At 40.0% G+C, this 22,489-nt stretch overlaps 1 protein-coding gene across 5 annotated transcripts in view; it reads right to left on the bottom strand.

Moving 5' to 3' along the window:
• Nucleotides 1-22,489, bottom strand: part of TRPM6 (transient receptor potential cation channel subfamily M member 6) — a 153,983-nt gene that overhangs the window by 7,192 nt on the left and 124,302 nt on the right. For 3 of the 5 annotated variants that reach the window (XM_051846594.2, XM_051846587.2, XM_051846595.2), the window contains 9 exons: nucleotides 21,605-21,630; nucleotides 19,823-19,873; nucleotides 18,282-18,347; nucleotides 16,185-16,471; nucleotides 15,825-15,907; nucleotides 14,879-15,084; nucleotides 8,009-8,060; nucleotides 3,204-3,310; nucleotides 1,352-1,971 (listed from right to left, as the gene is read on the bottom strand). In XM_051846594.2, coding sequence (XP_051702554.2) covers nucleotides 1,838-1,971; nucleotides 3,204-3,310; nucleotides 8,009-8,060; nucleotides 14,879-15,084; nucleotides 15,825-15,907; nucleotides 16,185-16,471; nucleotides 18,282-18,347; nucleotides 19,823-19,873; nucleotides 21,605-21,630 — 1,012 coding nt within the window. In that variant the 3' untranslated portion in view covers nucleotides 1,352-1,837. Of the gene's footprint in view, nucleotides 1-1,351; nucleotides 1,972-3,203; nucleotides 3,311-8,008; nucleotides 8,061-14,878; nucleotides 15,085-15,824; nucleotides 15,908-16,184; nucleotides 16,472-18,281; nucleotides 18,348-19,822; nucleotides 19,874-21,604; nucleotides 21,631-22,489 lie in introns of those variants that run through there. The other 2 variants (XR_007919772.2, XR_007919781.2) reach the window with 2 other exon arrangements.

The following is a 22,489-nucleotide window of genomic DNA, read 5'->3' as shown; positions in this document are numbered from 1 at the left end:
AATTCCCCCTTTCTGTCACTGAACACAGCACTGGAGTGAGTACCAATGGATCCCTTTTTGATTCCTAGAGTAGAATAAAGCCACTAAGCTCCTCAAAAAATGTATTAGCATTTTATCCTCATTGTCAGTCAAGAAATCAACCAAATTTCCCACCTGCCACCACTCTAAGACCTAAAAGAAAAGTGGTATAAATTAACCTTTGTGCAACTCTAACAAGAATCAGACACAATCACCAGCAAATGAAAATCTTGGCTTTCCAGCCCTGTAGACACCATTTCCCCTGAAGGAGAACCTAAGAATGCAGGAATGTAGATATTAAAAGCAGGTTCAGAAGCAAGTCAGCTGATAAAATTATAAAGTTAAATATACGTTGAGAGTTTTCAAACCCAACATTGGAACACTAGATAATACGAAAGGAGATGCAGAGGAAAGTAGCTAAAGTTGGCACTTGTCTTGAAGTAGCACAACCCAGCCAGCACGCAAGAGGGACCGATCCCCCACACATGCCACACAGTGCAGCTTCCAGGGATCCTTCGCTTCAGCCCTCAGAAGACAGTGTCATTTCTCAGCCTGGACTTAAAATACTTACATATGGTGCTCTGAAATCCAGGGGAATTTCACACTGACAGAAAGCAAACACCTGAGAAACATGTTTTCAGTCTGCAACCCCACTTTTCCTCCTAGGACCTGACTGAGAAAAATTTAGCCTGCAATGATGTATTGGATGAAGATGCTTCACAAAGTCCATGGAAAATGGGAATAACAGATAAGTTCATTTTCACGCAAAAAAAAATTTGAAATTCATGCATGTAACCTTTGAAACACTACTCTTTTTTCCAAAACGGTGTATACAAAGTGTCTTCAAAAAGTTCATGGAAATGTATATAATGAAAATTTTTAAATCATTGTAGAAAAATAGCATTATCTTTTAATTCTACTTCTCCATGACCTTTCTGAAGTATCCTTGTACACACAGCTTTGGAGAAAGAGTGGTGTTTCTGAGGTTGACTTGGTCCACTCTCTGATAGTAATCCTGAGCATAAGCGAAAGGAAACTCTTCCAATAATTTCCAGTTTTATGCACCCTTGTTGTCCTGTCTAAAGAAAAGGAGTTTGGGAACCGAGGGCATTTGCTCTAGATTTCCCTTTTCCTTTCTTTCAGAGCAATCTGAAATGCCCAAGCATCACATGATTCAGCGACAATAGCTCAAACCCATCTAGATTTCACCAGGATACTCTTTACTAGTTAGCTTGAACAGGAGTGCGCTCCAGTCTGCACAAATACACCTTCATCCCACTGTTCTCCCTACTGTTGCTATTTAAAGCCCTGGACTGCTGGAGAGAGACGAGGAAGAAGTCAAATAACTTTTTAATGTACATATATAAACATAAGTACAATGTATGGGTGAGGTCATGAATAGCAGTAGGGGGTAGAGTTTGCACACATAGTGAGAAAATAAATTAAATTCATCCCCCTGGTTCTTTATTGCACAGTAATTTGCTCCATGGATTCCTAGCGACCAGCTAAAGCAATGAGGTATAAAAGAACAATATTCCCTGCTGACTCATCCAAGTATCTTCATGTGGAACCTGAGGATGGAGAACACATGCAAATCCCCCTGTACCAAGGTCTCTATCTACGAGAACCCATTCATCATAGACCAAAGAGGCCTTTGGGCAAGGGGAGATGGTAGGCTCAGAAGGCTGGTCCCAGCGAGGCACACCACATAAGGCTATCCTGCTGCGGCTCTGACGTACTCAGTGTCAATCAATCTATCGATGTCACCAGAGAGTTCGTGGCAGGCAGGGCAAGGACAATTGTCTTTCTGCTTCTCCTTTTACAGTCGTGTATGGTCTTCTGGGGAATTTCCATCCCTTTCTTTCTCTGAAGGCCCCTCAGGTGGTTCTTTTTTGATGTCAAGTCCTAAGGTAGAAGTTATCCTTCCAGGGGAATAGTCGTTTCTTTTTAAATCTGCAGGGAAGACAGTGAAGATGGTTACAGGGGCTCCCCAAGAACGTACAGTCATGCATCATGCAGACAGACTGGACCCAGCTAGAGGCCCTGATGCCATCCCCCTCCTGGGCTCCTTCTGAGCAGAAAAGAAGACAGGGTTGCTTCCCCCAATGTGCTCTACACTGATTTCTGCCCAGATCTGGTATGTGACTGGTGACGGAGCAAGTCCCAGGCAGGTATGAGAGTGACCCCTCTTCCTTTTTTGTTCCAGTTTGATCTCTCTTCTCCATGTATCTCCCACCCACGCCCTGACTGACACACAAGTGTTCCCACTGGAACCAGGGGCCTGCTGTAAATAAAACCCAGTGTCTGGCTCTGTCTTGCCCACAAGAGCTCCCCCTACCTAGAACTCCAACAAGATTAGAATTGCCCTTGTTTGCAAATGTATACTTGCTCTACCCCAGGCTACAATGAATGGCACTTTTTTACTGATATTCAATGTTGGGGGGAGGGGAGGAATGATCACTTGTTACAAAGCAGGAAGGACTACTCAGTTTAAAATGTGCAAAATTCCACGGTAAGGTCAAGTCTGGTGTAAAGTATCCCTTCTGAGACAAAAGAAAAGAATGTGACACCGCTGGGACTGCCAGCTGTGACGGCATACACCTCCAAGCTGCTTGCTTTTATATTAAGAATATTTTCTGTGGTGACTGTATTGGTTCCAGACAAAGTGTGCCACATCATCAAATCCAGCTTTTTTCAAGAAAACTGCAAAGCGTGTTTAAAGTGACAGGTTTTTATAGTGAAAAGAACTACTTTACAACAGTTCCTTTTCTCCATGCGCCATTTTTCCAAGTGTCCAATGGTAAATTAAAATAGAACAGAAATGCTGTAGGTAGCCAAATGCAGACACTGACCGGGTGCAAGCAGAAACCGAAGGGGAAGGGTCAGAGACCTGCATCAGTCGGATTTCACCCCATTTCAGTGGGTAGGACTTTTCCCTTAGAGCAACTGTGACATGTATTGGGCCCCATGTTGCTTTATCACATTTTGTCAGAACCTAAAGTAAATCCCTGTCCTTTTAATCCCTTTAGAGACTTGAAAAATTTTCAGTCAGAAAGTCAGGCTCTGCGAATGACTGAGAATGAGATAAAAATGTGATTAAGATTTTCTACTCTATCCTAGGTTACAATGGATGTTGTTCTATGAGAGATTTCCTTAGAGAAAAATCGAATTTGTTTGTGGTATACCCGGGAGTTTGAGTTTCCGGCAGCAGGAGTTGCAACGATGTTTTGCAATGAAGTTTCTAATTGCATCTTCCCCTAAATTGGCTGGTCCAAACACCATTCCTCTTGATCTGGAGGAAATATCAGAATATCAATTAGACCACAGCTAAGAAAAAGGAGCTCGACTAGGATTCTCTGAGATACCGAACAGTATCCCATAGTAACCCAGTAAACTCGAAGGAGCCAAGAAAGAACAGAGCACTTTGGGGAAGCAACAATGTTAGGTCTGCAAATTTAAAATTCAAATGCACTTAAATCTTTGTACCCAACTCCAAGACCTACTGTGAAACTCATTTCAACGCTAATCTGATAGAAGAGTGAATTTTCTATGTACCACATTAAAACAAAATACAGTGAGACCCTTTTTAATGCATATGGGGTGAGAGAATGACATTCATTACCAAATGTTCTACTAGCATACCCGAAAAGGTAAGGTACAAAGGAAAACAAATTTGCCATTGGAACACACCTTCTAAAAAGATGCATACACCGTGTTTCAAATCCAAATACTTTTCTTAAAATAACTGTCCTCAAAAATAAATACCTGACAAAATCCTAGATCCAGTGTTCCTAGCTCACTGAAAAGCCACCTTCTACTGTGCAAACTGCTCTAGCTGGGCTCCTTTGTGGAATGACAAGACTACTAGCAGACAATGTGTCTCAGGAAGTAAACTACATATGCTCAATGTAGGTGACAAAACACAAATAGAATCAGTGTCTCAGAGGCCCTTTTGGAATACTCTATAACCATAATAGGTCCCCAGCAGATTCTAGGATCAACGTTCATCCATTACCACTCCGCACACAGCCATTATTCCTCAGATTCTGACACTGCGCAACATGGAGCAGAGCACACCAGAAACACTTCCAAAGAAACTTTCTGAAAGCTAATATTTTATTTTAATGACATGCAGAGTGGAAACAGCACATTTTAAAATGTGAACTCAATTACCGCTCTTAAATACCACGTCTTAAGAAAAAAGAAAAGCAAACTATCACAAAAGGAAACAATAAACTTTGCTTCTAAGGAATGCGGTTTTTCAAAAGGGACATGGTGTAAAAATGGACTTTTTTCCATCCGAGTATTGAAACATTTATCTCAATTTCCACTTCCTTTTGGCAGAATAACAGTAGCTGCTCTGAAGATGTGCCAAGCTCCGAATGAGGGCTGATGTCAGTTTGAGCTCGGATTGCCTCTTTGCTCGGAGGCAAGTAGGTGGAGGCAATCTCTTGGGAAGACAAAGTGAACAGACACCCAGGATTAACTTTCCTGGTCACTCAATCGCTCTCACAAAGTACCACTCCGGTGGTATTTACCCGGCTGCATAAGCTGCCTCTTGTTAACTTCCTCTCTTTCAATCCATCTGGTAAGAAACCACTTCAATAAGGTGAAACTGAAGGTGGCAGAAAAGGAGACTCACTCAGTATTTAGACCAAAACTCAACGATGCCGAGACAGTGAAAGATGAAGGCGTTATTTTAGTCATTAAAACTGAAGAATTCCTTTTATAGTCTCTCCAGCTTGACCCTTCTGAGAGATTTCACTTGTACGCACTCAGTATCTGCCATTTCTCTCCCCCCAGTACCAGTAAAGCGTGAAAATCCCCAGCCTGGACATGTGACACTGATTCTCAGATAAAAGCTGCAAGCTAAGTCATTTTCCCCTCTGAGTTTTATGAAAGTTAAGGCAAAAGAATGAAAATTCCTACAAGATGTTCCCACCAAAGGTTTGACCCCTTTGTGCATAGGAGAGTGAAGGAGAGGTATGCATTTGCATCTACACCCGACAGTACAGCGTACCTACAGCCTTGTGGTCTTCGATTAATCAAGTTAAAAAAAATACAGCTAGCTGTTTTCCAGATTTTTCACAACACAGGAAAAGCAGGTGGTAGCTTGGTTCCACACGCGAGGAAACGCTAATTAGTGCCATCTATACATAGATTTACTAAAGAATGTCTCATCGTCGTTTCATACTTGTCAAATGCCCAAAACCATCAAGGCAGTAAGCCAAAAAGATATAATTCCAAGCCACCAATAACCGGGGCAGAAGGTTAGGGAAAGTTAAGAGGCAGCAGGCATCAGAAACAGTGGAATTCACAACACGACAGCACCATCTCTTAGATAGAGGATGATTCCTTCTCCCTGAACCCTCCTCCTCCCAGGCAAGGTAGGCTCGACACTGAGCCTCGGTTTTCTCATTGGTAAACTGGGATTGGAAATGCTTGCTGCTTGCTTCCAATGTCGTCGTTGTTAAGGCCAAACTAAATAAGTGGGAAAGCACTCTCTGAAATCGGTGCTTTTCAAACATCAGTTTCCCCCACATCATCTGAGGATCTTATGCGAATCTGGATTCTGGGTCAAGACCTGCAGGTCCAGGGCAGTGCTGACATTGTGCAGCACTAACTCCCGGGCGATGCTGACGCTGCTGCTCTGCGGCCCACACCTCGAGCAGCACGGGCTTCACACACAGCAGGCTTTCAAAACTGTGAGGCTGACTGCACTACTAGAACTAATTCCCCACCACTGTGAGAAAATAGCACTGCTTGTTATCTATACCAAGGAGACCAACTGCTCCCAAAACTGAGTGATCCAGACAAAACCAGGCAGGCCACAAGGACGCCATCCTATCATTTTTCAGCATCCCTATCTTCAAGTGAAGAAACTACACTGACATTGACAGGGCTTCCTAACCATGGCTGCCCATACAGTGACATGGGGAATTTTTTCAAAATACAGATATCAGGGCCTTCTCTTCTAACATTCTAATTTTGATGCCAATCATGGCCATCTTTTCTTTTCTTTTTTAATTTCCTCAAGTGACCTTAATAGAAATGGAGACCCACAGGCCTGTAGAATGCAATTAAATACTCAACTGTCAAGTGGGATAATAACACCTCAGCATTCTAAAAGATGGAATATTCAGGTCAAATTAAGTGACATATGTCAAGGCTAAAATTTAATCAATGATGGAGTATATATAAATTTGGTTCACAATATATGCAAAAACATTCCGTGGACAATCAAAAGAAAGTACCTATAGTACAAGAATCTTTCTACAACTCCTTGGGCCCATGGGGCTACTGAAGAAATAACATTCTTAACTAAAAACATTTTAGCTATGCTCATGTGAAAAATACTAAAGCTTTCATGTGCATCTGAAGGATAACACCAAGGAGTCCAGAACCAAATAAGTACCATTAACAATGAGGTGCACACGAGCAACGCAGCTCACCTTTGTCTTCTCTAGCTCACCTAATCCAATTAAAGATCTAATATATGTTTAATAGATGGACTTCTGCAGAGAAGCCTGAAGATGGGACCAGATTTAAACCCAGTGAAATCATTCTGTAAAAAAATAGAGCATTAAAGCCGTGAATACTTATGAGTTCTGGGGGAGGCAGTTAGAACCTCAGATTTTCTTGTGTCAGGATTGCCCAGTTAGGTAGTTACACATATTTTTTCTACCACCTGGAGACCAACTGTAGACATTTAGGACAACTGAGAAGTAAAAATGTTGTGTGCTAGCAGTTTTCAAAGTGTGGTCTATGAACGAGCAGTGACACAGTCACCCGGGAACTTGTTAAAAATGCAGATTACTTGGCTGCACCCCAAACCTGTGGAATCAGAAACTCTGGGGGGTGGGGCCCAGCGGTCTGTTTTGACAAGCTGTCCTGCTGATCATGTTGCAGGTTCATGCTTGAGAACCACTGTTTTCTACTGTATTGATCAACCTTCATTGGCACCATCACTTCTTTAGACTCCATCTTTAACAGAACATAGCCTCAGATGCGCTACTGCCAAGTCTCCCCAAAGGTCTGCTTGCAAATAAAATGCCCAGGGGAGTTCAAAGTACAGACAGATGAGTCATAGCTCCATATAATTTAGGCTTCAGTTCTGAATTAAGTAGGAAAATCTGATGCTTCACATTTATGCCCCATTGTTTTGGCCTCTCTGAAGAGCACACCCTATGAACTCAGCTTTTGTCTCATAAGCCTGTGATGGAAGGTGCTGCCATGATAAGATGGAATGACTCCACTGCAAGGACAATAAAGGAAACTGCTTCTCCTACATCAATTGTTTTCATGCCAAAGCCTGTAGAGGCTACAACTTACCCAGATTCTCTTGCGGATGGATCACTAGGAAACTCAGAATCAAACTTGCAGCCAAATTCTGGTTACAGCATTGGTCCCTGTAACTTCTACTTATTGTGCTAACCTAACTCCAGATCTACTTTATTTCTGTATTTTCTTTTTATCCCCATTTCCTAATCTGTCCTTTTTAAAACAGATTTATTTATTTATTTTTTGACAGGCAGTTAGTGAGAGAGAGAGAGAGAGAGAGACAGAGAGAAAGGTCTTCCTTCCGTTGGTTCATCCCCCAAATGGCCGCTACGGCTGGCACTGTGCAATCCAAAGCCAGGAGCCAGGCTCTTCCTCCTGGTCTCCCATGGGGTGCAGGGCCAAGTACTTGGGCCATCCTCCACTGCACTCCTGGGCCACAGCAGAGAGCTGGACTGGAAGAGGAGCAACCAGGACAGAATCCGGTGCCCCAACCGGGACTAGAACCCAGGGTGCCGGCACCGCAGGCAGAGGATTAGCCAAGTGAGCCGCTGTGCTTTCTAAAAATCTAATTGCTTTGGATCTATATACATAAGCTGTCTCAATACCTTTCTAGGATCTCCACAGAAATATACATGTTTACAAATCATTTTTAATCATGTACAACGTGTTAAGTTCAGTTTTCTAAACGATAACACATAAATTAACTTACTGTTTGTCTTCAGGTTTTATAACAGATGGATCTGTCAAATTTTCTCCAACACCTCAAAGAAAGAAACAAAATTCATTTAGCAAATGGTGGGGGTGGAGGGGTCATTTTTGTAGAAATTCAAGAAAATAATCAAAATCTAATTTCATTATTAAAGCTAATATTTGCTCTGTAGTAAATTAAGCAGCATGTGAATTAAATGTATAAAAATTGTCCAGGAGTGTTTGAAAGTTTCAGTTAATGCACTGTCACACCCAACCCCTTCTGTTATAATAAACTTCTAAACCACAAATGAATGTTTTAGTGGGGTGTTACCAAGAGTTACCAAGAGCGGCATCTGCCATTCATTTACCACTTGTATATACTAGACATTCTGATGTTATTTTCTCTAATTCTCAACCAACATAAAAGAAAAGAATGTTCATATTCTCATCTAACATTTTATCCTCATTTACATCAATGAGTACATAGATGTTCAAAGAGATTAATTTGCCAAAGGTTGCACAGCCCCTAAGTGATTCTCACAGGATTAAAGCTGAGCTGTAGCTTGTGTTCTTCCCCTTGTTGATGATCTTAGATGGACCCTGTCCGTGCTCAGCAAGGTGCACAGTGCTGTGTGGTTTTGCAGGTACAGCTCTGCCCCATAAAAGGCACATCAAATGCAATATATATATACACACACATATATATATAATTTATAAGCAACAGAATAAAAATGACACCAATTTTTGATCTGAGAGCCAGTTACACCTGTGTGTTCAGTTGTGAGAATTCTTTGAGCTGTATGTTTATGTTATGTGTACTTTTCTGGTCTTCAGTAAAATGTACTTTTCAGAAGATCACATCAAAGCTTAAAAACACAGCATAGGTGCAATTTGAAGCTAAAATTTATCAAAACATGGATCAACACCCAAAGTGGGTCTCTGTTATAAAATACAAGTACCAAGGAGACCGATTTCTGAGTAACATTTCAGGTAAGCCAGTTAGACAGGTGACTGTACCATTTGAGCACAACTCAACAATTTCTCAGCTTCTCTATTCAGCATTTGTTCTCTTTGCTTGAAAAATTTTGATTCTCTGGGGAGATTATTCTTACATCACATTAAATTTACAACATTGTTATGTATGTCTACTTGTTGAAAAAAATTCATGTTAGGAGGTACCTTTCTCCGAAGGGAGGAAAGAACTTCCACTTTGACCATGGCCTTGTCTAAAAATTATCAGAGTCAGTGAACTCAGGGGGCTTCCATAGCCTTGGCAGCTCATGACAAGAGCCTAGGGTGATTACTGATGCCATAAACAAGAGTGTCAATTTGTTAAGTCAACAACAGGAGTCACTGTGCACTTACTCCTCATGTAGGATCTTTGTCCTTAGTGTGCTGTACATTGAGATTTAATGCTATAACTAGTACTCAAACAGTATTTTTCACTGTATGTTTCTGTATGGGAGCAAACTGTTGAAATCTTTACTTAATGTATGCTAAACTGATCTTCTGTATATAAAGAGAAACGAAAATGAATCTTGATGTGAATGGAAGGGGAGAGGGTGGGAAAGGGGAGGGTTGCGGGTGGGAGGGACGTTATGGGGGGAAGCCATTGTAATCCATAAGCTGTACTTTGGAAATTTATATTCATTAAATAAAAGTTTTAAAAAAATTCATGTTTTGTAGTCAGTATTTTTTAACGTTTTTGCTGTGGTCTGTATGTTTCACAATATGTCAAACCTTTAAGAAGAAAATGTAATCCATATAGACTTTTCCCCTAAGAAACTGAATTCCTTAAGTGAATAACCTAGAGTACAGCAGTGCTTGGAGTAGAAGTTTTCAACTTTTTTTGTGTCATGACTCTCTTTGTCATTCTGGTGAAGTTAGTAATGGCTTAAAATACATAATTTAAATACATGGGTTTATAATGGAAACCAATGCAATTAAAATACAATTATCAAAATTTTTTCAAATTGCTGTATTGGAACATATATGTTTCTTTACTGATACAAATGGAAGGATCTAGCATAAGCCTATTAACCACTATAAAATAAAGCAGGTTTTTGATAAACACAAGCAATTGTTTTGAGATGTCTGCCAACATTGTGCTGTGTTATGCTACTATCTCTAAATTCTATTGTAAACAGTCATAGGTACTGTCAATACCACTGCAGTTTGTGGTCTACCACATAATCGAAGGAAATGATGAATTTAAGTTACAGGTTAATGAAAATAAAGTTGTGATTTTTTTTTCTCATAAAAGTTCACAGACACTGAATTCTACCCAAAAACCCTTTAAAGAACCCCTGGCTTATAATCTCTTTGCCATTGCTTTTCAGTTGGGAAAGGACAGGACAAAGGATGCAAAATGTGCTGGCTCAGCACTACTCCTTATAAAGAAAGAACCAAAGGAAGAAGCTGGACTCTTTATACTTTTATGTATATGACGATACTTCAAAAAGTTTGTGGAAAATGGAATTAAAAGTTTATTTCGGGGGCTGGCACTGTGGTAAAGCAGGTTAAGCTATGGCCTTAAATGCTGGCATCCCATATGGACACCTGTTCGAGTCCTGGCTGCTCCACTTCCAGTCCAGCTCCCTGTTAATGCACCTGGGAAGAGCTTATTTTGGTACCAAAATGTTGAAATCCATTGAGAGTTTTTTCACAATATGCATTTTCCATGAACTTTTTGAAGATTCTTTGTATAAGAAGGAACTATAGAGATGGTGTGTTTCTTAACCATGCAGTAAATAAACAGGACAGGTAGAAGGAGATTCACAATCCATCAACAGCAAGACTCAAGGCTACAAACCTTTTACCTGTTTCAGCCACAGGCCTAACCTTAAGCCTAAAATTTCTCAACAATTATGAAAGCTTTAGGCTGAAGTCTGAGTTATAATAATATGTGCAGAACATAAAGACATCATGTCCACTGAGGAAAGGGGAAGTTTTGTAGGGAAAAGAAAAGTATTGAAATCACATCAGCTCCTGTTGACTTACAATATTGTTGCTTGTTACAGAGAAGGAAGCCAATGGACATTGGTTCCACTCACGGCTCTATTATTTACTAATCGTGGGACCTGAATAACTTCTTTAATTTTTCTGAATCTTAGTCATTTCAAAATGTGAATTACAATGGGCCTTATATTCTAGAATAACTGGAAGGATTAAATGAACACAACCATTCCAGGCAGTGTCTGACCCATATAAAGCTTAAAAAAATGTTAATTTTATTCTTTATTATCTTTATTTTATCAAGAATCTTTTGCTAAGTGAAATTTTATTTCCCTGCCACTGGTAAGAATCTAAGAATTATGTTTCTGGTTATCTCATTTCCCTAAATACCAGGCTCCTTGACAAACAGACCCCTGTCTAAGAATGAGAGTAGAGTGTCCACTAACATCTCTACTCCAGCCCCATCTGACAGGTCAAAGTGTAACTACTAAATAAACATTATAGAACCCTCAAATGCCAGAATGGCCTTACAAAGTGTGGGCTAGGAGAGTAGCCTAGAGTACCAATAATGCTATCAGCATTCATAGAAGCTTGATGCACCAGCCCCACCCCCTGTCACCAAGCTACACAGGAATCACCCACCCACCAGCAAATGTTAACATCAGAGGTCCTCCTGCCCACATATTCTACTTGGTCTTTGGAAAGCATGGAAAAAATAAACCACATTAACATCTAAAATTCCCAGTGGTATCTCTTTATCAATTTCAGCACAGTAAAAGCCTGTGTTACATTCTGATCTCAAACACCTTTGGATACATCAATGAACTTCTACATATGTGGACAGAATTTATCTTTGTAGCAGCAGAGTTCATGACAATGTTGTTGATGCTAATGCTGACTTATTCTAGAAGCTGCCTTGATGAATAAAAAGTTAATACCATATCTCCGAAAGTCCTTTGAAAAATATAATGAGCTAAGAAAAAAATGCTACAAACCACTGTCATTTGAAATGAAATTGATTATAATTTCCATTGCTGGGAATTAAATGTTAGATTTCAAGTGTAATGATGATGATTCAGGCCCTCACTTGTAGGATTTTAAGTGAAAAAAGACCGGAAAACTTCAGTATAATTACAAATGATTGAAAATCAGTCAAGCCTCTCCTTAGATTCAGCTTTGTGGCTGGGTGTGGCAGCTTCTAGGCTAACGATGAGCACTCCCTTGGAAGAAAGTAAAGAAATGGAGAAACTAAAAGAAGCAGCTGCCTGAGTTTTCCTGACTCCTTCTTTCTCTCTAACTGGAAAGCCAAAGCAAGTGGGGAAGGGCCTTCTACAGAAGCCAGCCTTGGAAGTCTTCCTTCAGGACCACCAAGACCACAGAGTTCAGGGCAGACCCCTCACAAATGAAGATTAAAGAGCCACATAGAATTAAAACTATGACAATAATAAGTTGAGAGCTTATTGAACAATGGGCTTGTTTTATCCCAGCCCCTTAATAGCCCTATAACGGAAGTGCATAATGCTATTTTGCCAATTTACAAATGAGGAAAGTGGGACTCAAGGTAATCATTCCTCCAGGTCATCACTTAATTCATAGTGAAGCCAACAGTCAGAGCCTGGCACTGACACAGCAAGGCTCTCCCTCCTTCCAGCTACTGCCCCTGAGCCTCCCACCCTCCACTCTTACCACCCGGACATGGCACATCATCTCTCCAAAGGCCAGAAATACAAATAAATTAAATACAAAGTCAGACCAAACACCATTAAGCAATTTTTAAAATATATTAATGTTTCCCATTTTTTCTTTCCAACATGGTTTGGATTAAATATGATAATGCAAATAACTCCTTAGCCAAGTGTCTGGCACAAAATAAGTACTTAGTAAGTGTTAGCTAACAGTACCACTAGCAATATAACTGTTTACAATTACTATTACAAGATGCATGTTCTTTCATAAATTCAGGCCTAACCAATTGGTTAAAACTCTCCGATAAGTATCTTGAATTTCATCACGCTCATTCTGTGATGTCTACTCTTCTCTTCTTTGAAGGTCAGTGTTTTAACATGGTTTATTTGGAGTGGCCTATTTCTGCAATTCACATAATTGCCCAGCAAAAGAATAAAGTTAATTCCCTTTTTCCCCCAAGACTATCAACATGGCATTTGTTCTGTTTAATGTCACTTTGGATTACTAAGAGACATAAAAATCCCCAAACATAAACATCATTAAACAAAAACCTATTCAAGTGGAATACAAAACACACTGAAGAGTCATCATTAATTCCTTAAAGTTTTTCTTTGGTTGTTTTTTTTTTGTTTGTTTGTTTCTGTTTTTGCTTTTTAAACAACTCCACCCAAAACTCAAAGCACAAAACAGTCAAGTACAGATGAAAACAATCAACCTCTCTCCAACTTGAGCTAGAAAAATAGATGCCTCAGGCATCAGTACTCGGGGTTTACATGGATCAAGAACTTGCTGATTTTAAAGCTGAATCATGATGGTTGCTTTAACTTTTTTTTATATTATCTCCTAAAATATTTACATTGTCTCTTCAAATATTTTGAGAATTAGAAACGTATTTTGATACTGTCAACAACAGAAATCTCATAGGACAGAAACCATTATAAGTAGTTTAAAGAGTCATTTAACTCTTGAGCATCCGACACAAATTTCAACCCAAGTGCTCAGCTGTCTCACTGGACACTGCTCACAATGCACGAGGACTGTATGTTTATTTTTACACTCTCCAGCCTTCACGTCTGGCTTTCAGCAGAGAATTCCAGAACTGGAGCGCTAGAAAAGTCAGGGAGCACAAGAAGAAGGCCCAAGCTGTTTAAATGAACCATGGGTATGAGACTCCTAAAGAATAAAAGATATTACAGTTGAAAGAACAGAACCTAGACGGTCAAATCAGCTTAAGTTTGCACCTTTACTCCCCTTTAAGTAGCTGTGCAACCTTAAGCAGTTACCTGAACTCTCTGGGCCTTAATTCTCCCATAATATCTACCTCAAGATACTGTTTCCTGGATTGAATGAGATGACATCTATGAAAGATAATGGGCTAAAACCCTTATTTCAAACCAAAGCCCCCCTCAGTGAGCCCAAGGACTGAACTTAGATCTTAATACATATTTTGTTCTGTCCCTGCAAGGAAAGCCTGCTGGAGATACACTGTTTTCTGCTATAGGATTATAAGTCCCATGTGAGGTGTTGATAGGGAGAAGATGTGTTGATCAAACGCTTCCATTAAATGGAAATGCACTGAGTTGCCTCTCAAACTCAGTGTGTACTTTCATGTCAAGGGACACAGCAAAGAAGGCAAGTTAAATTAGAAATTGCTAAGGCAATGAACTCAAAATCATGAATTTAAACTTTGCTATGTGTATAAACACATGCCTATGTTTTATTATGAATATAAGTGCAAGGCAAAGCCATGAAACTAGGAACTTTGCTACAAAAATCATCCCCCATTGTGGTTAAAAAATTTTAATGCCTTGGGCTGGTGCTGTGGCTCACTTGGTTAATCCTCTGCCTGCAGCACCAGCATCCCCTATGAGCACCGGGTTCTAGTTCCGGTTGCTTCTCTTCCAGTCCAGCTCTCTGCTGTGGCCTGGGAGGGCAGTGGAGGATGATGGCCCAGGTGTTTGGGCCCCTGCACCTGCATGCGAGACCAGCAGGAAGCACCTGGCTCCTGGCTTCGGATCGGCACAGCGCCAGCCATAGCAGCCATCTGAGGAGTGAACCAACGGAAGGAAGACCTTTCTCTCTGTCTCTCCCTCTCACTGTCTGTAACTCTACTTCTCAAATAAATAAATCTTTTAAAAATTTTTAAAAAAGCTATATAGAGCAACTCTGTATATTGCTCACCCTAGCTCTTGCAAGACCTCTGAATTTGCCTAATGCTTGTTGTATCAAGTTCTACATAATCAATTACCTTGCAAATCTAAAACCAGCAGCTCTCCCCGAGTATACTCATAGGTCCAGTGAGAGAAAGCCAACATCAGCTCCTCCAGGGTGTTGCGGGGAGTGATTTCATCACCGTTGTTGTTGTTGTATTTCCGGAACTCCCCTGTCATATACTTCTCAATAGTCAACCATTGGTTTGCTGAATGGCAATAGATTAAAAAAACTTCCAGGAACCTGGGAGGGAAAAAGAGGCCATTATTCTTTCACAAGACAGCAAAAATAGGACTGACTTGCGGAACAGTCAGCAGCAGGAGCTATTACCTAGCTCTGATCAGATGCAGCCCCAACATACATGCGCTCGGCATTTCTACTTTCTATGAAAGAGTTGGAAAGCAAAGATAGGGAGATTTTCCTCCATGCCTACTTGTCTCCCATCTTTTGGGAAAACTTCCCATCTCTTTTACGAGTACTGGACCCAGCTTTTCTTGCTGTGCTCTATAAAGTTCCTTGTAAATAAAACAATAAAGCTTTACTCCAAGACCTCAACACCAGATTATGAGCTGTCTTGAGAAGTGAATGCAAGTGTATGACTACACCAAGTTGAAAGTAATGAGAGGTCATTCTTACTAAGTTCCTAATGTCTTTAAGATATTGGGAGGCAAAATTATGCTTGAAATAGAAATATTTTCTGCTATAATGCTCTCAGACATTAGAAACCACACTAAGGATCGTCGTAGTTTCATAATTTAAATGCTGGTCATGACCTCTGCTTGAACTTCTTTTTTCCTTTCACCTAAGTGCAGTAGTTTAAGCTAAGGTATCTCTGGGATGTTGAATTCTCTTTCACTGTTCTTATAGAACTGTGGAAGAAAGAACCCAACTCTAGGGTCTGAAGAATCTTGCATGGATCTGAGAAAAGAATGACAGAAATTCCTATTTAAAATGGAAAGCCAACAGGACCAGGATTTCCTTACCTTGGCGTGTAGCGAATAGTGTGCGGTTTCACTTGATTGAAGGTATAGATTAGTTTTTGAGCAGCTCTTTGTTGTTGAATTTCCTGCAATACAAGAAGCATTGACAAAATATTGGTTCGTTATGACACATGTGATGATGAATGATCATAGAATTCATAGAGAGTGCACAAATGTGATTTTAATCTTATCTCCCACTACTCCCAGAATCAACAGTCCTATAAAATAAGAGTAACAAAAAACATCACCACGAAAAAATAACAGACTCTCTTTTGGGTGAAAGATAATGGCATTGAAGGACACACAGTTAGATCTCTTTTCTTTGACCTGTCTGGGCTTTGGGTCTCTGAGATTCAGACTTACCCTGAGGCAAAGATGAAGCACTGTACTCTCCTGGAAGATTTTATACCACGTCTGCACAACTTCAGGGAGAAAGGACTTCACAATGAAAACCTGTCCTGGCTCAAGAACATCATCCTCAGACAAAGTGCTGATGACTCGCATGGCTCTGCGGAGGCCCCCCCCCATCTCCTCTCGGGACAACACTTGGATCATGGCAGATCTCCCGCGCTGGGACCAGGAGGACATGCTTTTATCTAGGTTCATGGGGGAACTCTCTTCCAGTCTGTAGACAGTTACCTCTTCTCCTGCTGCAAAGTGACACGAAAGTAAGAGTTCAACAAGAGCACCATGTCTACATCATGGATGGCATCCTAAATATCAAATCAGAACCAGTTCTGTTGCCCAAATGATCTGAGGAGGAGGGGACGAGCAGGGAATAGAACAGAATGAGGACAAGGGCCTGACCACGTTTTCATGGTATTCTGTGTTTAGTAAAAGTGGGAGGGGAAGAAGGGACAAAGTATCAGATGAGATTTGAAGAATCGGGTTGTTCTAACCATAGACTGTAACTGGACAAAATAAAAATTGAAGCAGTTGTCTTTTGTTAAAGACAAATACTTCTAAAGAGATAGTTTAACCTAGTGTTGTTCATTATCATCCCCCTAAAGAGTCTTATTAGACATTTTTAATTGCCCTTCCAATGTCACATTAATATTAAAAATGTACTGTATATGTGTATGTACTGTGTCTATGCTTTATAGATGAAAAGGTTTTTTCATTGAACATGGATGATGTTACCCTACTGTGCATGCATGATTTAACTCAGCTAGAATCAGATGGTATTAACCAAGGTCATACTACACACCCCCACCCCTCCTTCTTTTGTGGTTTGGTACAAGTTACTTAAAACTTCAATATCCTCATCAGTAAGATGGATATGGAAATAATGTTTATCTTTTTGGGTAATTGGACTGATTAAATATATTAACTTGGCTAAAGTGACTATAGAACTTTTGATACAGTCAATCCACTTATAGTTTTAGACACAAAATGCTACTTAACTGCTCTACAGTATCTACTTTTAGGCTGTTAAATAGGGACCATTCATCTTGATTCTAGATTCCACCAGTACCCTGTTTAATGCCTCATAACAGAATGAACACAATTCATACACAGCTTTATTCTAGCCTGGGTACCACATTCTCCTTCCATCTTTGCTTTGAATTTTATTTTGTTTTGTTTGCTTTGCTGAACACCATGCTAGTTTACCAAGAAAAGAATCCATTTCCTCACTATCACATCTAATTCCTCACCAATAAACACATCTAGGGAATGCTTAGTAACATATTTCCAAATATTTATTGTTGATGCCTAGATGAATACCGCTGAAGATCTCTTTAGAGTTGTAATCCCCAGAAGATTTAGAATAGAGCTAAAGATTTGCAAAACCAGCAAGAAGCCTAGTGGGAGAGGGAGGCATCTGCATTAACAAGCATAAGCCACCCTGGTCTGTCCCAACATGAATAGTGTGAGGAGAATCAGGATCAAGGACAGTGTGGGGACATTGTCATATCATCAGTTGGCTCACACTTTATCCAGCCAGAGAAACTGTTAGCCTCAGCTAATGCAAACTTTTTTACTTGACTACTTCAACCTTTAAAAATGACATCTGTGGTCTGGGGTAAGAGCAATTAGTATATGCAAAACAAAACAAACAAATAAAAACAATATACAAAGCATTTATCTTCAGATGCCTGTTGGCTTTCACCATATTGACATTTATCGCTTTCTTCTGGGCTTATTATATATGGTTGGTTGGTTCTTTTCTTCCCAATGTACTTCCAGCCTTGCGTCAGTGAATGGCAGGCGCAACTTTATTGCTTTCTTCCCAACTGCTGCTCATTATAGGTCTCATCCCCACAACGTTAGATTTTGACCCTAAATACCGGCCATGCCAGTTAACAAGTTTTCAGTTTAGGAAAGAAATCTGACTAACATACAACTATCAGTAAAATGAAATTTTCAACCAAAATGATGCCACATGTTTTCTCCACTGACTTACTCAGATGTTACACCCCTCCATTTGCCCAGCCTCAGGAAAATAGAAACACTACTCACCAAACAGTTGGATTGGTGTAAATGGTATGTTCTGAGAGAGCCTCATTAAATTATTCCTTTCAATGGCTGCAAACAAAAACACATTTACTGTCTTAAGCATGCATCAGTAGGTTGAATTTACAGAAAACCTCCCCACATCCATATATTCATATAATGCTAACATATTTAATTTAAAAGATCCCTTATTTGTGCCATGATCAAAAATGTTATCTATAATGCAGTTTTAAAAATAAACCATGCCTTAAACAGGAAGGATATTCCAGTTTTTCTAACATTTTATGTGACATTTTATAACATGGTCTGAGGCAGGCTATCACTTGCATTCTTCTGAATATAAAATCACACACTAATCCATATAGACATGGGACTTTCTTTTAAGTGTCATTTTAATCTGTGGTCTTCATTCTGTGCTTTTCCTTTTCCAAGGCAAATTCTATGCACTGTGGGCTATGGGGACACCTACTGTTGATTTTGCACAATGCACTTTCTTTTCCCAAAGAGAGCTAAAGGCGAGTTTTTAATTAGAAGCAAGTGATCTGCATTTTCATGTTAAGAGGCATATCCTACAGGTCAGAGTCAGTATGTGTTACAGTATTCCTCACTAGAGGCTTTCTTAAGGTGACAGCTGAAGTCAAAATAATAGATTACTGCTGAGCTGAAAGACCCAGTTATAAGAGCTAGAATGAGGTGTCGAATCCACTGCAACACTATTCACCACAGAGAATTCAGGATAAGGCAACCAACTGCCAGACCCTGAACAAATGACCTTGATATAATAATAATGGTAATTATAACATCAACAAGCTCTTACTCATGTAGTGAGCTTTAGATGGCCTAAAAGACTTTATAATCTCAGCCAATGCTGACAGCAATGACATCCCACCCCCACCCCAGAAATCACCCAACGGCAAAGGTCCAGTTGGTATATTGCTTTGCATTTCAAAGTGTTTTCCTCTCAATTCTCTACTAGCCTTTTGGCAGACTGCTCCTCAGGAAGGGCAAGTACAATTATTCCCACTCTGAAAAACAGACAACTGGAGCACTGTGAAGTGATGCTGCTTCAGAGAGTCGAGACCCTTGACGTCTTCGTTTAATAACATCTTTGTTCGGCATCTTTGTGGAACTTACTCTGGGGTTGGCATTCACTCAGTGAGTTTGTTCACTAAGGACCCAGTGAGGGGACAAAACCCTTCCTCCAAGAACAACTCTCAGGTCTGTCTTTCACAGTCCAATGCACTACAACCTCTGGCTTTGGGTTGGCTTGGAGTTTATAGGTAATGTTTAGATTTCCAGGCTCTTTCTCCTTCCCAATTTGGAACTTGTCAATACAAAGAATTTTTTTAAATCTCTTAAATCCTGACAAATTGTTTTCCCAGGTCAACAGCAAGGTAAGAAAACGGAATATTCTTCTAATCAGAGTGAACAGTTTTCCATGTTGGGAGCCGTATCAATAATAGGGAATCCACTGGTGTTTCTGTTTACAAATGCAGAGTCACAGGCCTGTAGCTCAGCTGACCCCTCTATGTACACATGCATCCTACCTGAATAATGATGGTGGGACTCTTGAGGGCTTTTTAAGGAGGCTGGGATCTCTGAAATTTAGAGAAGATTGGCATTTTAATTACTTGGCTGGAGATAAATACATGCTTATGAATATATTGCCTTCAAAATTATTATTGAACAGGTTAATCAGAATGGCTTCTCAGTATTCAAAAAAGCTTGCGTAATGTTCTTTAGCCACATTATGGTGCATCTATCCTGACAGCTTCCAATCATCAATGTAATATTTCCAAACATATTTATATAGGGAATTGGAGGAAGACAGGTAATATTAGCCTCAAAGATATATTTCCTCTGAACCAATTACACCTCTGAGTTGCAGAAGGCACTCAGCTGCCCATCACATTTCACAACATCCCAGAAGCATGATTCTCTGAGCTCCCTACCAAGATGCAGGATCCACGGAAAGACATTATTAATACCAAGTTATTAGTAGACTACTTTGCTGAACTAAAATAACAACAAAATGACAAAAACACATTAAGAGGCAGATATCAGAAACAAAAGAGGTGGTGGCTAACATAGCACAAAGGAATTTGTCTGGCTACACAAAGACTATGCACTGGGTACACTCCTCCAAGTTTAACTGAGCTGGGAACAGCCCTTCCAAGTTTAAGTCATTCTCCTCTATCTGCTCCAGTCCTAAATTACAAGGCTCCAGAGAAATCCTTTGCAACAGTTTTGCCATTTCATAAAGTCAAAATTAAAGTGGAGAAACTTTAGTCTCGTGGTGGCAACTGCTTTATACCTCATAGAGTAGGCAGCATAATGAGCCCAGTTTTACAGACCTCCCTGGCTTCTTGTTGCTGGGTAAGGAAAGAAGCAAGTATCACTTCCTTTGGGGGTGCCTGGCGAAAAGTAAGATCAGCAGAAAAGACTATGGATTTGATTACCAAATAAATTCAGAATGGAAGGGTTTTTGTTTCTCAGCCCCCAGGTTGGGTTATGCTAAGTATGAAAGATGTGAATAAGATGTGGTTCCTATCCTGGAGAAAGGTAAATACAATGCACCAGAGAAACGGCCATGTAACTGTAATCATAATATAGTTTGCTAAGTAATATAATAGAAATGTAGCCCAAGGTTTATGGAACACACTAGTTCTACTTGGAAAGTCAGACCTTCATAGACAAACACTGTGAAATATTTAAAGGGTGGGGACATCTGAGTGTGTTGGAGCTACTTTGATTTGGCCTCCCCACTTAAGGAGCCATAAGACTTTACTCATATCGCTAACATATTTACTGAATACCTACTATGTGCCCGACAGTGATCTATGCTCAAGAGAAGAGCATTAGTAAAAAGAGGGAAAATCTCTGCCTCCACCCTAAATAGCCATTTGAGACACAGAGTCTTAATGCAACCATAGAGGAAAAGGCATCCACACACAATCATTTGAGTGCATTTCAAAGAGGACTATGTCAAAAGTGACAGTAGGAGATACTGCATGGCTGGAAAGAGTTCAGAGGATATGGCCTCATTCTCAGGAAACAAGAAAAAAATTAAACAACAGGGCAGAGGCGGGGGGAAAGGGAATCACAGTCAAAAACAAGTAATTCAAAAAAATTTAAACCAGACATTGGCCCTGATTTACCTGGAGAAAGACATTCAACTTTCTGTTTCTCTACCAAATTTTCTAATTTGCATGGTGAGGAAAATATCATAACTACAATTTAAGAAACCAGAAGGTCTCAGCAAAACAGTGAACCTCATCATCCATCAGATGAAAAAAATAAAAATAAAATGCTTAAATGTAAAAACTTACTGTCGACTCCATCTGAACTTCTCAACCTGTTCAAAACAATGAAGTTGTTTAGATAATGTTGCTTTACATCTTTCAATGATAAAAGGAAAAGATGTGAAAAATAACACAGGGTATGAAATATCAGTTATGTTGGTCCCTATCTTTATTGATAAAGAAATTTACAGCCTTATAATGATTTTTATAGAAAAATGAGCACCGGATAGGCATGAAAGACATTTACTGTATACGCCTTAAGCTAATTGAAAAGCTGTTGTTTTCTAATTAGCTATGTGATCACACAATATACATAAGATTTAACTGCATTCACATTGTTCTGGATCTATTAAACTAAAGAGTTCCTGAACTATGCAAAGCAAAAGCCTACAAATGAGTCTGTGAGTGTCTCTGGACAAGCCTACAAATCAGTTTCATTAGCCCACGTGGCCCCTAAATGTTCACAGGCTGAAATTAACTCTCTTTCAATCGTTACTTGCCCTGCTCAAGTGCACAAGTGGCCACGGGCAAATCTGAATAAATGCACTCAAAGACTATCTCTAGTATTTAAGGTCCTTGGGGAAGAAAGTACAATTACAATTATTGTTTAATTTCATGCTGCAATAACCCACTACTCTACAAGAGCACAAAGTACTGAAGCTTTGGGAGAACAAAGTCCTGTGTCCATGGAGTCTTGGAGGCAGGCCTGCTCGGAGACCATGATGGGCACTCCAGAGAAAGACCATGTTGCACAGAGCCGACTGCACACTACAGGTCACCTCTACCTGCTTGGTATGAATTGGCCCTTCCATAGAGTACATGGTTTTGAATTCTGTCCCTTATAGCTGCATGAATAATTCACTTGATGAAGTAACTGGAAAATTCCAGGTAAGGCTACAAACAAAAGAGAAT

The sequence above is a fragment of the Oryctolagus cuniculus genome, chromosome 1 (genome assembly GCF_964237555.1).
Source record: "Oryctolagus cuniculus chromosome 1, mOryCun1.1, whole genome shotgun sequence".
NCBI lineage: Eukaryota > Metazoa > Chordata > Mammalia > Lagomorpha > Leporidae > Oryctolagus > Oryctolagus cuniculus.
This window is presented reverse-complemented; position numbering and strand designations above follow the sequence as displayed.